The sequence below is a fragment of the Moschus berezovskii genome, chromosome 13 (assembly GCF_049115385.1).
Source record: "Moschus berezovskii isolate FMDL1 chromosome 13, NW_MosBer_1.0, whole genome shotgun sequence".
Taxonomy (NCBI): Eukaryota; Metazoa; Chordata; class Mammalia; order Artiodactyla; family Moschidae; genus Moschus; species Moschus berezovskii.
In genome coordinates this window covers 16,294,017-16,310,087 of record NC_142472.1, presented here as the reverse complement: position 1 = coordinate 16,310,087, position 16,071 = coordinate 16,294,017, and the positions used below count along the sequence as shown (strand labels likewise).

Genomic DNA, 16,071 nt, shown 5'->3' with positions numbered 1-16,071 from the left:
ACCTCTTTTTTTTTTTAAGATTTTTTTAAAACCCACAGACTACCCGCCAAACGGTAACTCGCAGCAGAGAAGCAGCGCAGACGCCTGCATACGCCATTAGCAAGCGGGGGCTGGGCAAGGAGGAGCCGGCTGAACTGCTTAGAGAGAGGACTGGGCTTGAATGCCGCGAGAACAATTTGAGAGAACTGGGGAGAGCAAAGCAGACTGTGGGACAGCTTCCCCACGAAAAGGCGGAAAGCTCTAACCTACGACTCGGCCAGCCCCACTCACAGAATAAAGGACTGAGCAGAGCAAGCCGGCTGCGGTCGGCCCATCCCCCATCCCCCGCTGAGACAGGCAGGGAGCGCAGCCAGAGCCGGAGCGGGCAACCGCGGCCCCAGAAAGGCATCTGATACAAACTGCAGACAGGCTTGTTGCTAAACAGGACTTCTTGGGCTTGGGCCGGTCGATATCCCCCTGAGAAGGTGTGCCGGTTGTACACCCAGAAAACTGAGTGGCAGGGACTGGGGAGGCGATAAGTCGCAGAGACAGCGCCTGCCAAACACCTGGTCCCCTGAACTGCTCGGACCAGGGAAGGCACAAAACGCAGGCCCAACCAAGTCTGCGCCTTTGTGGAGTACCTGAGAACCTGAACTTGAGCTGCTCAGACCTGGGAAGTGCATACAACCCGGCGCCAGCCTCGGACAGTTCCTGGCAGAGCAACCTAGAGCCTGTGCAGTGTAGACTGGGACAGCATACATGCTGTGAGCAGGGGCAAACCCAGTGTGGCCGAGACGCTGCGAGCACTCCCCACAGATGCCAGAGATATTCGTCTGCAGCGTTCCTCCCTTCCCAGAACAGGACTGAACAACTGAGCATTAAAAAGTGTCCACCCACCCCCTAGTATCAGGGCGGAAATTAGACACTGAAGAGACCAGCAAACAGAAGCTAAAACAGAGGGAACCACCTTGGAAACGACAGATAGAGACGTCTAGAGGCTACTCCAAGAATAAGACCAAAAACCAGAGGCAAGAGGCTTAAGCCCGAATCTTGAGAACACCAGAGAACTCCTGACTCCAGGGAACATTAATTGATAGGAGCTCATCATACGTCTCCATACCTACACTAAAACCAAGCACCACCCAAGGGTCAACAAGTTCCAGAGCAAGACATACCATGCAAATTCTCCAGTAACACAGGAAACTAGCCCTGAGCTTCAATATACAGGCTGCCCAAAGTCACTCCAAACACACTGACATCTCATAACTCATTACTGGACACTTCATTGCACTCCAGAGAGAACAAATCCAGCTCCACCACCAGAACACCGACACAAGCTTCCGTAACCAGGGAACCTTGACAAGTCAACGGTCCAACCCCACACACAACGAGGAAACTACATAATAAAGAGAATTCCACAAACGGCCAGAAGAGGGAAAGGCCACCCCAAGCAAAGCATTATAAGCAAGATGAAGAAGCAGAGAAATACCCAGCGAGTAAAGGAACAAGATAAATGCCCATCAACACAAACAAAAGAGGAAGATATAGGGAATCTACATGAAAAAGAATTTCGAATTTTGATGGTGAAAATGATTCAAAATCTTGAAAGCAAAATGGAGTTACAGATAAATAACCTGGAGAAAAAGATTGAGAAGATGGAAGAAAGGTTTAATAAGGACTTAGAGGAAATAAAAAAGAGTCAATATACAATGAATAATGCAATAGATGAGATCAGAAACACTCTGGAAGGAACAAACAGTAGAATAACAGAGGCAGAAGACAGGATAAGCGAGTTAGAATTGTAGAAATAAATGAAACAGAGAGGAAAAAAGAAAAACGAATTAAAAGAAATGAGGACAATATTAGAGACCTCTGGGACAATGTTAAACGCTCCAACATTCGAATCATAGGAATCCCAGAAGAAGAAGACAAAAAGAAAGACCATGAAAGAATACTTGAGGAGATAATAGTTGAAAACTTCCCTAAAATAGGGAAAGAAATAATCACCCAAGTCCAAGAAACCCAGAGAGTCCCCAACAGGATAAACTCAAGGCGAAATACTCCAAGACACATATTAATCAAATTAACAAAGATCAAACACAAAGAACAAATATTAAAAGCAGCAAGGGAAAAACAGCAAATAACACACAAGGGGATTCCCATAAGGATAACAGCCGATCTTTCAACAGAAACTCTTCAGGCCAGGAGGGAATGGCAAGACACACTTAAAGTGATGAAAGAAAATAACCTACAGCCCAGACTACTGTACCCAGCAAGGATCTCATTCAAATATGAAGGAGAAATCAAAAGCTTTACAGACAAGCAAAAGCTGAGAGAATTCAGCATTACCAAACCAGCTCTCCAACAAATGCTAAAGGATCTTTTCTAGAGAGGAAACACAGAAAGGGTGTATAAACTCGAACCCAAAGCAATAAAGAAAATGGCTACGGGATCGTACTTATCAATAATTACCTTAAACGTAAATGGGTTGAATGCCCCAACCAAAAGACAAAGGCTGGCTGAATGGATACAAAAACAAGACCCCTATATATGTTGTCTGCAAGAGACCCACCTCAAAACGAGGGACACATACAGGCTGAAAGTGAAGGGCTGGAAAAAGATATTCCACGCAAATAGAGACCAAAAGAAAGCAGGAGTGGCAATACTCATATCAGATAAAATAGACTTTAAAACAAAGGCTGTGAAAAGAGACAAAGAAGGAAACTACATAATGATCAAAGGATCAATCCAAAATGAAGATATAACAATTATAAATATTTATGCACCCAACATAGGCGCACCGCAATATGTAAGACAATTACTAACAAGTATGAAAGGGGAAATTAACAATAACACAATAATAGTGGGAGACTTTAATACCCCACTTATATCTATGGATAGATCAACTAAACAGAAAATTAACAAGGAAACACAAACTCTAAATGATACAATAGACCAGTTAGACCTAATAGATATCTATAGGACATTTCACCCCAAAACAATGAATTTCACCTTTTGCTCAAGCGCACACAGAACCTTTTCCAGGATAGATCACATCCTGGGCCATAAATCTAGCCTTGGTAAATTCAAAAAAGTTGAAATCATTCCATGCATCTTTTCTGACCACAATGCAGTAAGATTAGATCTCAATTACAAGAGAAAAACTATTAAAAATGCCAACATATGGAGGCTGAACAACACGCTGCTGAATAATGAACAAATCATAGAAGAAATCAAAAGAGAAATCAAAATATGCATAGAAATGAATGAAAATGAAAACACAACAACCCAAAACCTCTGGGACAGTGTAAAAGCAGTGCTAAGGGGGAAATTCATAGCAATACAGGCACAACTCAAGAAACAAGAAAAAAGTCAACTAAATAACCTAACTCTACATCTAAAGCAACTAGAAAAGGAAGAAATGAAGAACCCCAGGGTCAGTAGAAGGAAAGAAATCGTAAAAATTAGGGCAGAGATAAATGCAAAAGAAACAAAAGAGACTATAGCAAAAATCAACAAAGCCAAAAGCTGGTTCTTTGAGAAGGTAAATAAAATTGACAAACCGCTAGCCAGATTTATCAAGAAACAAAGGGAGAAGAACCAAATCAATAAAATTAGAAATGAAAATAGAGAGATCACAACCGAAAACACAGAAATACAAAGGATTATTAGAGAATACTATCAGCAATTATATGGCAATAAAATGAATAACCTGGAAGAAATGGACAAATTCCTAGAAAAGTACAACTTTCCAAAACTGAACCAGGAAGAAATAGAAAATCTGAACAGACCCATCACAAGCACGGAACTAGAGGCTGTAATCAGGAATCTTCCAACAAACAAAAGCCCAGGTCCAGACGGCTTCACAGCTGAATTCTACCAAAAATTTAGAGAGGAGCTAACACCTATTCTACTCAAACTCTTCCAGAAAATTGCTGAGGAAGGGAAACTTCCAAACTCATTCTATGAGGCCACCATCACCCTAATCCCAAAACCTGGTAAAGACCCCACAAAAAAAGAAAACTACAGGCCAATATCACTGATGAACATAGATGCAAAAATCCTTCACAAAATTCTAGCAATCAGAATCCAACAACATATTAAGAAGATCATACATCATGACCAAGTGGGCTTTATCCCAGGAATGCAAGGATTCTTCAATATCCGCAAATCAGTCAACGTAATACACCACATTAACAAACTGAAAAATAAAAATCATATGATTATCTCAATAGATGCAGAGAAAGCCTTCGACAAAATTCAACATCCATTTATGATAAAAACCCTTCAGAAAAGTGGGAATAGAAGGGACATACCTCAACATAATAAAAGCTATATATGACAAACCCACAGCAAACATTATCCTCAATGGTGAAAAACTGAAAGCATTTCCCCTAAAGTCAGGAACAAGACAAGGGTGCCCACTCTCACCACTACTATTCAACATAGTTCTGGAAGTTTTGGCCACAGCAATCGGAGCAGAAAAAGACATAAAAGGAATACAAATTGGAAAAGAAGAAGTAAAACTTTCACTGTTCGCTGATGACATGATCCTCTACACAGAAAAGCCTAGAGACTCTACCAGAAAACTACTAGAGCTAATCAATGATTACAGTAACGTTGCAGGATATAAAATCAACACACAGAAATCCCTTGCATTCCTATACACTAATAATGAGAAAATAGAAAGAGAAACTAAGGAAACTATTCCATTCACTGTTGCAACGAAAAGAATTAAATACTTAGGAATATATCTACCTAAGGAAACAAAAGACTTGTACATAGAAAACTATAAAACACTAGTGAAATCAATCAGAGAGGACACTAATAGATGGAGAAATATACCATGCTCATGGATTGGAAAAATAAATATTGTAAAAATGAGTATACTACCCAAAGTAATTTATACATTCAATGCAATCCCTATCAAGCTACCAATGACATTTTTCACAGAACTAGAACAAATAATCTCACAATTTGTATGGAAATACAAAAAACCTCGAATAGCCAAAGCAATCTTGAGAAAGAAGAATGGAACTGGGGGAATCAACCTGTCAAACTTCAGGCTCTACTACAAAGACACAGTCATCAAGACAGTATGGTACTGGCATAAAGACAGAAATATAGATCAATGGAACAAAATAGAAAGCCCAGAGATAAATCCACGCACCTATGGACACCTCATCTTTGACAAAGGAGGCAAGAATATAAAATGGAGAAAAGACAGTCTCTTTAACAAGTGGTGCTGGGAAAATTGGTCAGCCGCTTGTAAAAGAATGAAACTAGAACACTTCCTAACACCATACACAAAAATAAACTCAAAATGGATTAGAGAGCTAAATGTAAGACCAGAAACTATAAAACTCCTAGAGGAGAACGTAGGCAAAACACTCTCCCACATAAATCTCAGCAGGATCCTCCATGACCCACCTCCCAGAATATTGGAAATAAAAGCAAAAATAAACAAATGGGACCTAATTAAAATCAAAAGCTTCTGCACAGCAAAGGAAACTATAAGCAAGGTGAAAAGACAGCCTTCAGAATGGGAGAAAATAATAGCAAATGAAGCAATTGATAAAGGATTAATCTCCAAAATATACAAGCAGCTCCTGCAGCTCAATTCCAGAAAAATAAATGACCCAATCAAAAAATGGGCCAAAGAACTAAACAGACATTTCTCCAAAGAAGACATAAAGATGGCTAACAAACACATGAAAAAATGCTCAACATCCCTCATAATCAGAGAGATGCAAATCAAAACCACAATGAGATACCATTTCACACCTGTCAGAATGGCTGCTATCCAAACGTCTACATGCAATATATGCTGGAGAGGATGTGGAGAGAAAGGAACCCTCTTACACTGTTGGTGGGAATGCAAACTAGTACAGCCACTATGGAGAACAGTGTGGAGATTCCTCAAAAAACTGGAAATAGAACTGCCATATGATCCAGCAATCGCACTCCTGGGCATACACACCGAGGAAACCAGAATTGAAAGAGACACATGTACTCCAATGTTCATTGCAGCACTGTTTATAATAGCCAGGACATGGAAGCAACCTAGATGTCCATCTGCAGACGAATGGATAAGAAAGTTTTGGTACATATACACAATGGAGTATTATTCAGCCATTAAAAATAATACACTTGAATCAGTTCTAATGAGGTGGATGAAAATGGAGCCTATTATACAGAGTGAAGTAAGCCAGAAAGAAAAACACCAAACAGCATACTAACGCATATATATGGAATTTAGAAAGATGCAAATGATAACCCTGTATACGAGACAGCAAAAGAGACACAGATGTATAGATCAGTATTTGGGACTCTCTGGGAGAGGGTGAGGGTGGGATGATTTGGGAGAATGTCATTGAAACACGTATGTTGTCATATGTGAAATGAATCACTAGTTCAGGGTCAATGCATGTTACAGGATACTCGGGGCTGGCATGCAGGGATGACCCAGAGGGAGGATAAAGGGAGGAGGGAGGTGGGAGGGGGGTTCAGGAGGGGGAACTTATGTAAACCCGGGGCGAATTCATGTCAATGTATGGCAAAACCAACCAATATAATATTGTAAAATAATTTGCCTCCAATAAAAAATAAATTAATTAAAAAAAAAAAGAAAGGCTTCCTCAGCGATCAATGCAAAGAAATAGAGGAAAACAACAGAATAGGAAAAACAAGAGATCTCTTCAAGAAAATTAGAGATTCCAAGGGAACATTTCATGCAAACATCGGCTCAATAAAGGACAGAAATGGTATGGACCTAACAGAAGCAGAAGATATTAAGAAGAGGTGGCAAGAATACACAGAAGAACTGTACAAAAAAGATCTTCACGACCAAGATAGTCACGATAACGTGATCACTGACTTAGAGCCAGACATCTTGGAATGTGAAGTCAAGTGGGCCTTAGAAAGCCATAGAAAAATACAGGAATTCTCTGTGCAATTTTTTCAACCTTTCTGTAAACCTAAAATAATTTAAAAATAAAAATGTTTCAATAAAAAAAAAAAAAAGAAAGCATCCCTATGAACAAAGCTAGTGGAGGTGATAGAATTCCAGTTGAGCTATATCAAATCTTGGATGCTGTGAAAGTGCTGCACTCAATATGCCAGCAAATTTGGAAAACTCAGCAGTGGCCACAGGACTGGAAAAGGTCAGTCTTCATTCCAATCCCAAAGAAAGGCAATGCCAAAGAATGCTCAAACTACCGCACAATTGCACTCATCTCACACACTAGTAAAGTCATGCTCAAAATTCTCCAAGCCAGGCTTCAGCAATATGTGAACCGTGAACTCCCAGATATTCAAGCAGGTTTCAGAAAAGGCTGAGGAACCAGAGATCAAATTGCCAACACCCGCTGGATCATGGAGAAAGCAAGAGAGTTCCAGAAAACCATCTATTTCTGCTTCATTGACTATGCCAAAGCCTTTGACTGTGTGGATCCCAATAAACTGTGGAAAATTCTGAAAGAGATGGAAATACCATACCACCTGACCTGCCTCTTGAGAAACCTGTATGCAGGTCAGGAAGCAACAGTCAGAGCTGTGCATGGAACAACAGACTGGTTCCAAATAGGAAAAGGAGTACGTCAAGGCTGTATATTGTCACCCTGCTTATTTAACTTATATGCAGAGTACATCATGAGGAACGCTGGGCTGGAAGAAGCACAAGCTGGAATCAAGATCGCCAGGAGAAATCTCAATAACCTCAGATATGCAGATGACACCACCCTTATGGCAGAAAGTGAAGAGGAACTAAAGAGCCTCTTGATGAAAGTGAAAGAGGAGAGTGAAAAGGTTGGCTTGAAGCTCAACATTCAGAAAACAAAGATCATGGCATCTGGTCCCATCACTTCATGGAAAATAGATGGAAAAACTGTGGAAACAGTGTCAGACTTTATTTTTGGGGGCTCCAAAATCACTACAGATGCTGATTGCAGCCATGAAATTAAAAGACGCTTACTCCTTGGAAGGAAAGTTATGACCAACCTTCATAGTATATTAAAAAGCAGAGACATTACTTTGTCCACAAAGGTCCATCTAGTCAAGGCTATGGTTTTTCCCGTGGTCATGTATGGATGTGAGAGTTGGACTGTGAAGAAAGCTGATCGCCAAAGAGTTGATGCTTTTGAACTGTGGTGCTGGAGAAGACTCTTGAGAGTCACTTGTACTGCAAGGAGATCCAACCATTCCATTCTAAAGGAGATCAGTCCTGAGTGTTCATTGGAAGGACTGATGCTAAAGCTGAAACTGGAATACTTTGGCCACCTCATGCGACGAGTTGACTCACTGGAAAAGACTGATGCTGGGAAAGGTTGGGGGCGGGAGGAGAAGGGGACGACAGAGAATGAGATGGCTGGATGGCATCACCGACTCTGTGGACATGAGTTTGAGTGAACTCCAGGAGTTGGTGATGGACAGGGAGGCCTGGCGTGCTGTGATTCATGGGGTCGCGGAGAGTCGGACACGACTGAGCGACTGAACTGAACTGAACTGAACAGCACTCTGAGGGACAAGATTGTATCAAGAGCTGTGGATAATGTTTTTCTGACAAAGCAGTTCACCTTCCTGACCTACAATGGAACTGGAAATAGAAGGGAGCTTTTGCCCTGTGACTAACTGAAGCTGCTCCCTGAGTAACATTCAGGTATTAAGTTGAATATTCTTTTATGTTACAAGGGTTTCATTCATTAAATTACAGCTATTGTCCACTAGATGGGTCTGTGGGGTAGTAAGAATTTTAAAGAGCAGTTCTTTCAGTTATTTACAGAGTTGTCATGGGTTTGTGTGTGTATGTGTGTTGGTTTCTGCTTGCTTACACCTGTGTAACTCACTCACCCTCACAACCAGCAGTCCCTCAGCACCCTCTCTGTGCCATGCAGAATGCTACTTTCTGGGAACAAATATGAAAATGAGATACTCCCTGATTTTAAAAAGCCTCAAGTTACTATAAGATACAGATCCCAAGTTGCAAAGCATGCCACAGGTGCTATCTCTTATTTTCATTATGATAAAATTCACATACCATAAAATTGAACTATTTAACCACTTTTAAGTGTACAGTTCGGTGTTCAGTACATTCACATTGCCGTTCAACCAGGCGTGAGAATTTTTTTTCTGCCTCGTAAAACTGAAATTCTTACCCATTAAACAAACAACTCCCCATTTACCCTCCCCAAGTTCCTAGAGACCACCATCTTACTTCTTGTCTTTGACTACTCTAGGAATCTCACATAAACAGAATCAGAGTATTCATTCCTTTTGTGTCTGGCTTATTTCATTTAGCAAGATGTCATCAAGGTTTATCCACAGGTCAGAATTTTCTTCCTTTTTAAGGCCGAATAATACTTCATTGTAAAGATTTAGCTCCTTCCAACTTTTGGCTGCTATAAACATCAGTTCAGTTCAGTTCAGTCGCTCAGTCGTGTCCGACTCTCCGCGACCCCATGAATCACAGCACGCCAGGCCTCCCTGTCCATCACCAACTCCCGGAGTTCACTCAAACTCATGTCCACAGAGTCGGTGATGCCATCCAGCCATCTCATTCTCCGTCGTCCCCTTCTCCTCCCGCCCCCAACCTTTCCCAGCATCAGAGTCTTTTCCAGTGAGTCAACTCGTCGCATGAGGTGGCCAAAGTATTGCAGTTTCAGCTTCAGCATCAGTCCCTCCAATGAACATCCAGGATTGATCTCCTCTAGAATGGACTGGTTGGATCTCCTTGCAGTATAAGGGACTCTCAAGAGTCTTCTCCAGCACCACAGTTCAAAAGCATCGATTCTTCGGCGATCAGCCTTCTTCACAGTCCAACTCTCACATCCATACATGACCACGGGAAAAACCATTGCCTTGACTAGACGGACCTTGGTTGGCAAAGTAATGTCTCTGCTTTTTAATATACTATCAAGGTTGGTCATAACTTTCCTTCCAAGGAGCAAGCGTCTTTTAATTTCATGGCTGCAATCAGCATCTGCAGTGATTTTGGAGCCCAAAAAAACGAAGTCTGACACTGTTTCCACTGTTTTTCCATCTATTTTCCATGAAGTGATGGGACCAGATGCCATGATCTTTGTTTTCTGAAAGTTGAGCTTCAAGCCAACCTTTTCACTCTCCTCTTTCACTTTCATCAAGAGGCTTTTGAGTTCCTCTTCACTTTCTGCCATAAGGGTAGTGTCATCTGCATATCTGAGGTTATTGATATTTCTCCCGGCAATCTTGATTCCAGCTTGTGCTTCTTCCAGCCCAGCGTTCCTCATGATGTACTCTGCATATAAGTTAAATAAGCAAGGTGACAATATACAACCTTGACGTACACCTTTTCCTATTTGGAACCAGTCTGTTGTTCCATGTACAGTTCTAACTGTTGCTTCCTGACCTGCATACAGGTTTCTCAAGAGGCAGGTCAGGTGGTCTGGTATTCCCATCTCTTTCAGAATGTTCCACAGTTTATTGTTATTGACACAGTCAAAGGCTTTGGCATAGTCAATAAAGCAGAAATAGATGTTTTTCTGGAACTCTCTTGCTTTCTCCATGATCCAGCGGATGTTGGCAATTTGATCTCTGGTGCCTCTGCCTTTTCTAAAACCTGCTTGAACATCTGGGAGTTCACGGTTTACATACTGCTGAAGCCTGGCTTGGAGAATTTTGAGCATGACTTTACTAGCGTGTGAGATGAGTGCAACTGTGCGGTAGTTTGAGCATTCTTTGGCATTGCCTTTCTTTGGGATTGGAATGAAGACTGACCTCTTCCAGTCCTGTGGCCACTGCTGAGTTTTCCAAATCTGCTGGCATATTGAGTGCAACACTTTCACAGCATCATCTTTCAAGACTTGAAATAGCTCCACTGGAATTCCATCACCTCCACTAGCTTTGTTCGTAGTGATGCTTTCTAAGGCCCACTTGACTTCACATTCCAAGATGTCTGGCTCTAGGTCAGTGATCATGTTATCGTGACTATCTTGGTCGTGAAGATCTTTTTTGTACAGTTCTTCTGTGTATTCCTGCCACCTCTTCTTAATATCTTCTGCTTCTGTTAGGTCCATACCATTTCTGTCCTTTATCGAGCCCATCTTTGCATGAAATGTTCCCTTGGAATCTCTAATTTTCTTGAAGAGCTCTCTTGTTTTCCTATTCTGTTGTTTTCCTCTATTTCTTTGCATTGAACACTGAGGAAGGCTTTCTTATCTCTCCTTGCTATTCTTTGGAACTCTGCATTTAGATGCTTGTATCTTTCCTTTTCTCCTTTGCTTTTCGCCTCTCTTCTTTTCACAGCTATTTGTAAGGCCTCCTCAGACAGCCATTTCGCTCTTTTGCATTTTAGGTGTACCATAAACGCTAACTTAAAAGAATATGTAAGACACTAAGGAAGAACTCAGGGTCTCAAAGATGCACTAGAGTTGACTCAGCAAATAAGGAGATTTTCCCCATCCAGATGACAGAGGGCATGGGTCTCTGAGGTAGAGGAGCAGCATGTGTGCTGGGAACAGGGAGGACGTGGTGCTTCGAGAGAACCTACACACAATCCTAGTGCAGGGGTGTGTGTGTGTGTGTGTGTGTTTCAGACATACTGGCTGCAGAGGGAAGTGGGGAAGAGCTTCCTACCACCTTGTCTGTTCCAGTTCAGTCTCTTCTTCAAGATTCTGTCCTGATCCCACCTGACGGCCTCAAACTGAGTGTGGAAGGAACATCACCAGCAGACATGGATGTTGGCAGGTCCGGGTCACAAGCCTCTCTGCCATCTCCCACATGGACTTTCTCTGCTCCCATCAATTTGCTTTTGACTTTGAGCCACTCTCTAGACCCTGCCTCCATCTGAGGCCCTGGTTCCTCACCCCTGACTGGGTCATTATTGAGGCTCTTCTCTAGTGGAAACAAGCTCACCCCACGGCCCCTGCTTGAGTGGACTTGAGGCTATGCTACGGTTCTAGCAGCAGCTCACCCAGCCCAGTAAGGATCAGATCTGGGCTAAGAAAGAAGCAGTCTATGGGGGGAGGGCAGAGGGCTGGCAGCTCAGGGTGGGTGAGTGAAGGACAAGGCTACAGGAAAGGCCAAGGGACAGAGAAGGAGGCTGCAACCAGAGGGCACCACGGAAGGAGGAGGAGATCTCATAAATACAAACACGAAAAGATGGCAAGGAATGAAATATTGGAGAGCTAGGGGCAGGAAGACAAGGCTGACGTCCCAGACTTTGTATGAATAATTAGGTGTCACATATGGTGTCCTGAGTCAGATGAAGCCCTGGGTCCAAGGGCCCATCAACCACCATGAGGGAGCTCACAATACAGGGAAAAAATTTCCTGGGATCCCCATTCCATGATCAGTTTCCAAGAAAGATTCACCTACAATGTCACTGATCTAATCTGCATCCTTTAGGACAGAGTCCCCCTGACACACTGACAAAGAAGCCAAAAGCAGATGTGGTGCTAAATCTTTAGCTGAATTTTAAAAAGGCAAGTGGCTTAAACTAACCTTTCGTCCTGGGTAAAAGGTTCCATACACATTGCTCAATACCAGAGGCCCGTCCGACTTATGCCTGAAGTTCACATTGATAAAGGAAATCACTCCCATGTCGGGCCAGAATGGCGGTGGACGATACTCAAGTTCCCAGGATGCTTCTTTCACAAGTTCTGTGTATTCAATCCCCCTTTCTACTGAAATCATCTGAAACACGTATGACATCTCATGAGTTAGTATCAGAGTATCTTGTTTATGGATGTTCAGAGATTGTAAATGAAACCTTCTGCTTTTATATGGTTCAGAACATCCCAGGTCTCAGCATCCACAAAGGACAGACATAGGAGTCTGATGAGGCCTTGGATGATTTGAAAACTTGTTCATTATCTTCAACACTTTTACATACGACTGCTTCCTTCAATTTTATATTAAAGTTAAAAAATTAAAGAAATGCATAATAAGATTTTATTGATCCTCCTTTCACATCTGAGTAAAAAAAATTTTTTTTCAGAGAAAAGAATACTTATGGACACGAATGAGTAATGTGTGGCTACAGAAGGGCCACATGCTACAGATGAACAGAACTGGACGGTCATCAAACCTCATTAATAACTAATCATTTTCTACTCTGTTATGTGCTTCCCTCATAGCTCAGTTGGTAAAAATCTACCTGCAATGCAGAACATCCTGGTTCGATTCCTGGGTCCGGAAATTCCCCTGAAGAAGGGATAGGCTACCCTCTCCAATATTCTTGGGTTTGCCTTGTGGCTCAGCTGGTAAAGAATCCTCCTGCAATGCGGGAGACCTGGGTTTGATCCCTGGGTTGGGAAGATCCCCTGGAGAAGGGAAAGGCTACCCACTCCAGTATTTTGGCCTGTATAGTCCATGGAGTCGAAAAGAGCTAGACATGACTGAGAGATTTTCACTACTTCTACTCTGTTAGAAGACAGAAATGGAAAAACTTCATTTTTATTGCTTTTCTCCCTTTAGGAGAAGGTACAAAAATTCAAAAGTGTATAATATACACATCAATTAAGGTCTTCTAAACAACATGACTCCACACCTTAAAGAGCATGTTCTGAGAGAGAGCCTATCTTCCAGGAAGAAGGGCCATCAGCAAATTCGGTGTTCAACTCACACAAAAATAAATGATAAAATGGGGGATGGGTGGAGGAATATAGTAATTAAATAAACCTCAAAATACTGGATTATTTTCTTTTACCAAAAATGAGGAATTACCCATTAAGAAACAAATACAAACAAGCTGCTAAGAAATTAGCTTATATTGTCTCCAGAATTTCACAACCTCCCTCCTACAGAGACATTTATTGCATTTGAAGACAGTTTGTGATGAATACAAAACCTTCTGACATGGCATACACATGACTGAGAAAAATATGTATATATTGTATTTTACATTAACTTTAAGCACATGGAAAGTGAAAGTGAAAGTTGCTCAGTCACGCCCGACTCTTTGCAACCCCATGGACTGTAGCCCGCCAGGCTCCTCTGCTCATGGGGATTCTCCAGGCAAGAATACTGGAGTAGCCATTCCCTTTTGCAGGGGATCTTCCCAACCCAGGGATCGAGCCTGAATCTCTTGTGGCTCCTGTGTTGTAGTCAGATTCTTTAGCATCTGAGCCACCAGGGAAGCCCTTAAGAAGATGGAAGAGAATGTAAAAAATCTTTGTAAAATGATGTAAAAATAACAGCTTTATGTTTTACATAAGAATTGCTTTTGTGTCAAATAATAGCAAGGAGACTGAAAAGACTAAGAACAGAAAGATAAACATCACCATGTTCTCAACTTCCGCACTTTGCCTGACGCACCACTGGAGCATCCTGGTAAGTGTGATGGTGAGTGACAGCACCAGGCCAACACGCCCAGCGTCCAAAGCTAAATGAGGAAGAGGAAGGATAAAGTCAGTCTACTTCTCAACCCCTCACACAGGTGCTTCTGTCACTCTACAAAGAAGACTCCTCTATTTTTATGATTTTTACTGCAGTATAGTTGATTTACAAAACTGTGTTAGTTTCAGGTGTACAGTAAAGTGAATTCGCCAGACATATAAGTAATCTGCTCTTTTAAAATTACTTTCCCACATACGTCATTACAGAGTATTAAACAGAGTTCCCTGTGCTATACAGGAGATCTTTTTTAGTTATGTATTTTATATATAGTGTGAGAATACTCCTTTATAATATTTAAATCATTTGCATGTAATGATAGTTTTACTCATAATACTTCTGTTGTATCAGACAATAATAAAGTAAAAAAAAAAAAAAAAACACTATGAGGGACTTCCCTGGTGGTCCAATAGCTAAGACTTTGAGGTCCCAATGCAGGAGCCCTGGTTCAATCCCTGGTCAGGGAACTAGACTCCACATGCCACGACTAAGAGTTCTTATGCTGCAACTAAAGTCCTGCCTGTTTCAACTAAGACTGAAGATCCTGCATGCCCCAACTAGGACCCAGTACAGACAAATAAATAAGTAAATTTTTTTTTTAATATTATGAATTTAGAAAGAACTAACAAAGTTGTTAGACGACAGAGGCTGAGATGACTGGATGGCATCACCGACTCAATGGACATGAGTTTGAGTAAACTCCAGGAGTTGGTGATGGACAGGGAGGCCTGGCATGCTGTGGTTCATGGATGGGGTCGCAAAGAGTCAGACACGACTGAGCGACTGAACTGAACTAAATTGAAGAAAGTTGTTTAGTCCCTAAGTCATGTCTGACTCTGTGTCTCCATGGACAGAAGCATACCATGCTTCCCTGTCCTTTGTTATCTCCTGGAGTTTGCTCAAACTCATGTCCATTGAGTTAGTGATGCCATCCAACCACCTCATCCTCTGCCACCCCCTTCTCCTCCTGCCTTCAATATTTCCCAGCATCAGGGTCTTCTCTAATGAGTCAGCTCTTCACATCAGGTGCTCAAAGTATTGGAGCTTTAGCTTCAGCATCAGTCCTTCCAGTGAATATTCAGGGCTGATTTCCTTTCAGATTGACTGATTTGATCTCCTTACAGCCCAAAGGACTCTTGAGAGTCTTCTCCAACATGACACCTTGAAAGTACTAATTCTTCGGCCCTCAACCTTTCCAATGGCCCAACTCTTAACATCTGTTGACAACTCTTACGTGACTACTGGGAAAAATATAGCTTTCACAATATGGACCTTTGCTGGCAAAATGACGTCTCTGCTTTGTAATATTTTGTCCAGATTTGTCACAGCTTTCCTTCCAAGAAGCAAACATCTTTTCATTCATGGCTGCAATCACAGTTTGAAGTGATCTTTGGAACCCCCCAAAAATTAAATCTGTCACTGCTTTCAATTTTTCCCCAGATGGGACCAGATATCATGATCTTAGTTTTCTGAATGCTGAGTTTTAAGCCAGCTTTTTCACTCTGCTCTTTCACTTTCATCAAGAGGCTCTTCACTTTTAGTCATTAGAGTGGTATCATCTGCATATCTGAGGTTATTGATACTTCTCCCAGCAATCCTGATTCCAGCTTAAGCTTCATCTAGCCCAGCATTTTGCATGATGCATTCTGCATATAAGTCAAATAAACAGAGTGACAATGCACATCCTTGTCATTCTCCTTTTCCAATTTGGAACCAGCCCATTGT

The 16,071-nt window shown here is 41.7% G+C and overlaps 1 protein-coding gene across 1 annotated transcript in view; it reads right to left on the bottom strand.

Moving 5' to 3' along the window:
• LOC148775813 (ATP-binding cassette sub-family C member 4-like) overlaps positions 1-16,071 on the bottom strand; it is a 114,808-nt gene that overhangs the window by 57,948 nt on the left and 40,789 nt on the right. The window contains 2 exon segments of the mRNA XM_088842815.1: positions 12,454-12,645; positions 14,235-14,335. Of these exon segments, the coding sequence (XP_088698941.1) occupies positions 12,454-12,645; positions 14,235-14,335 (293 nt within the window).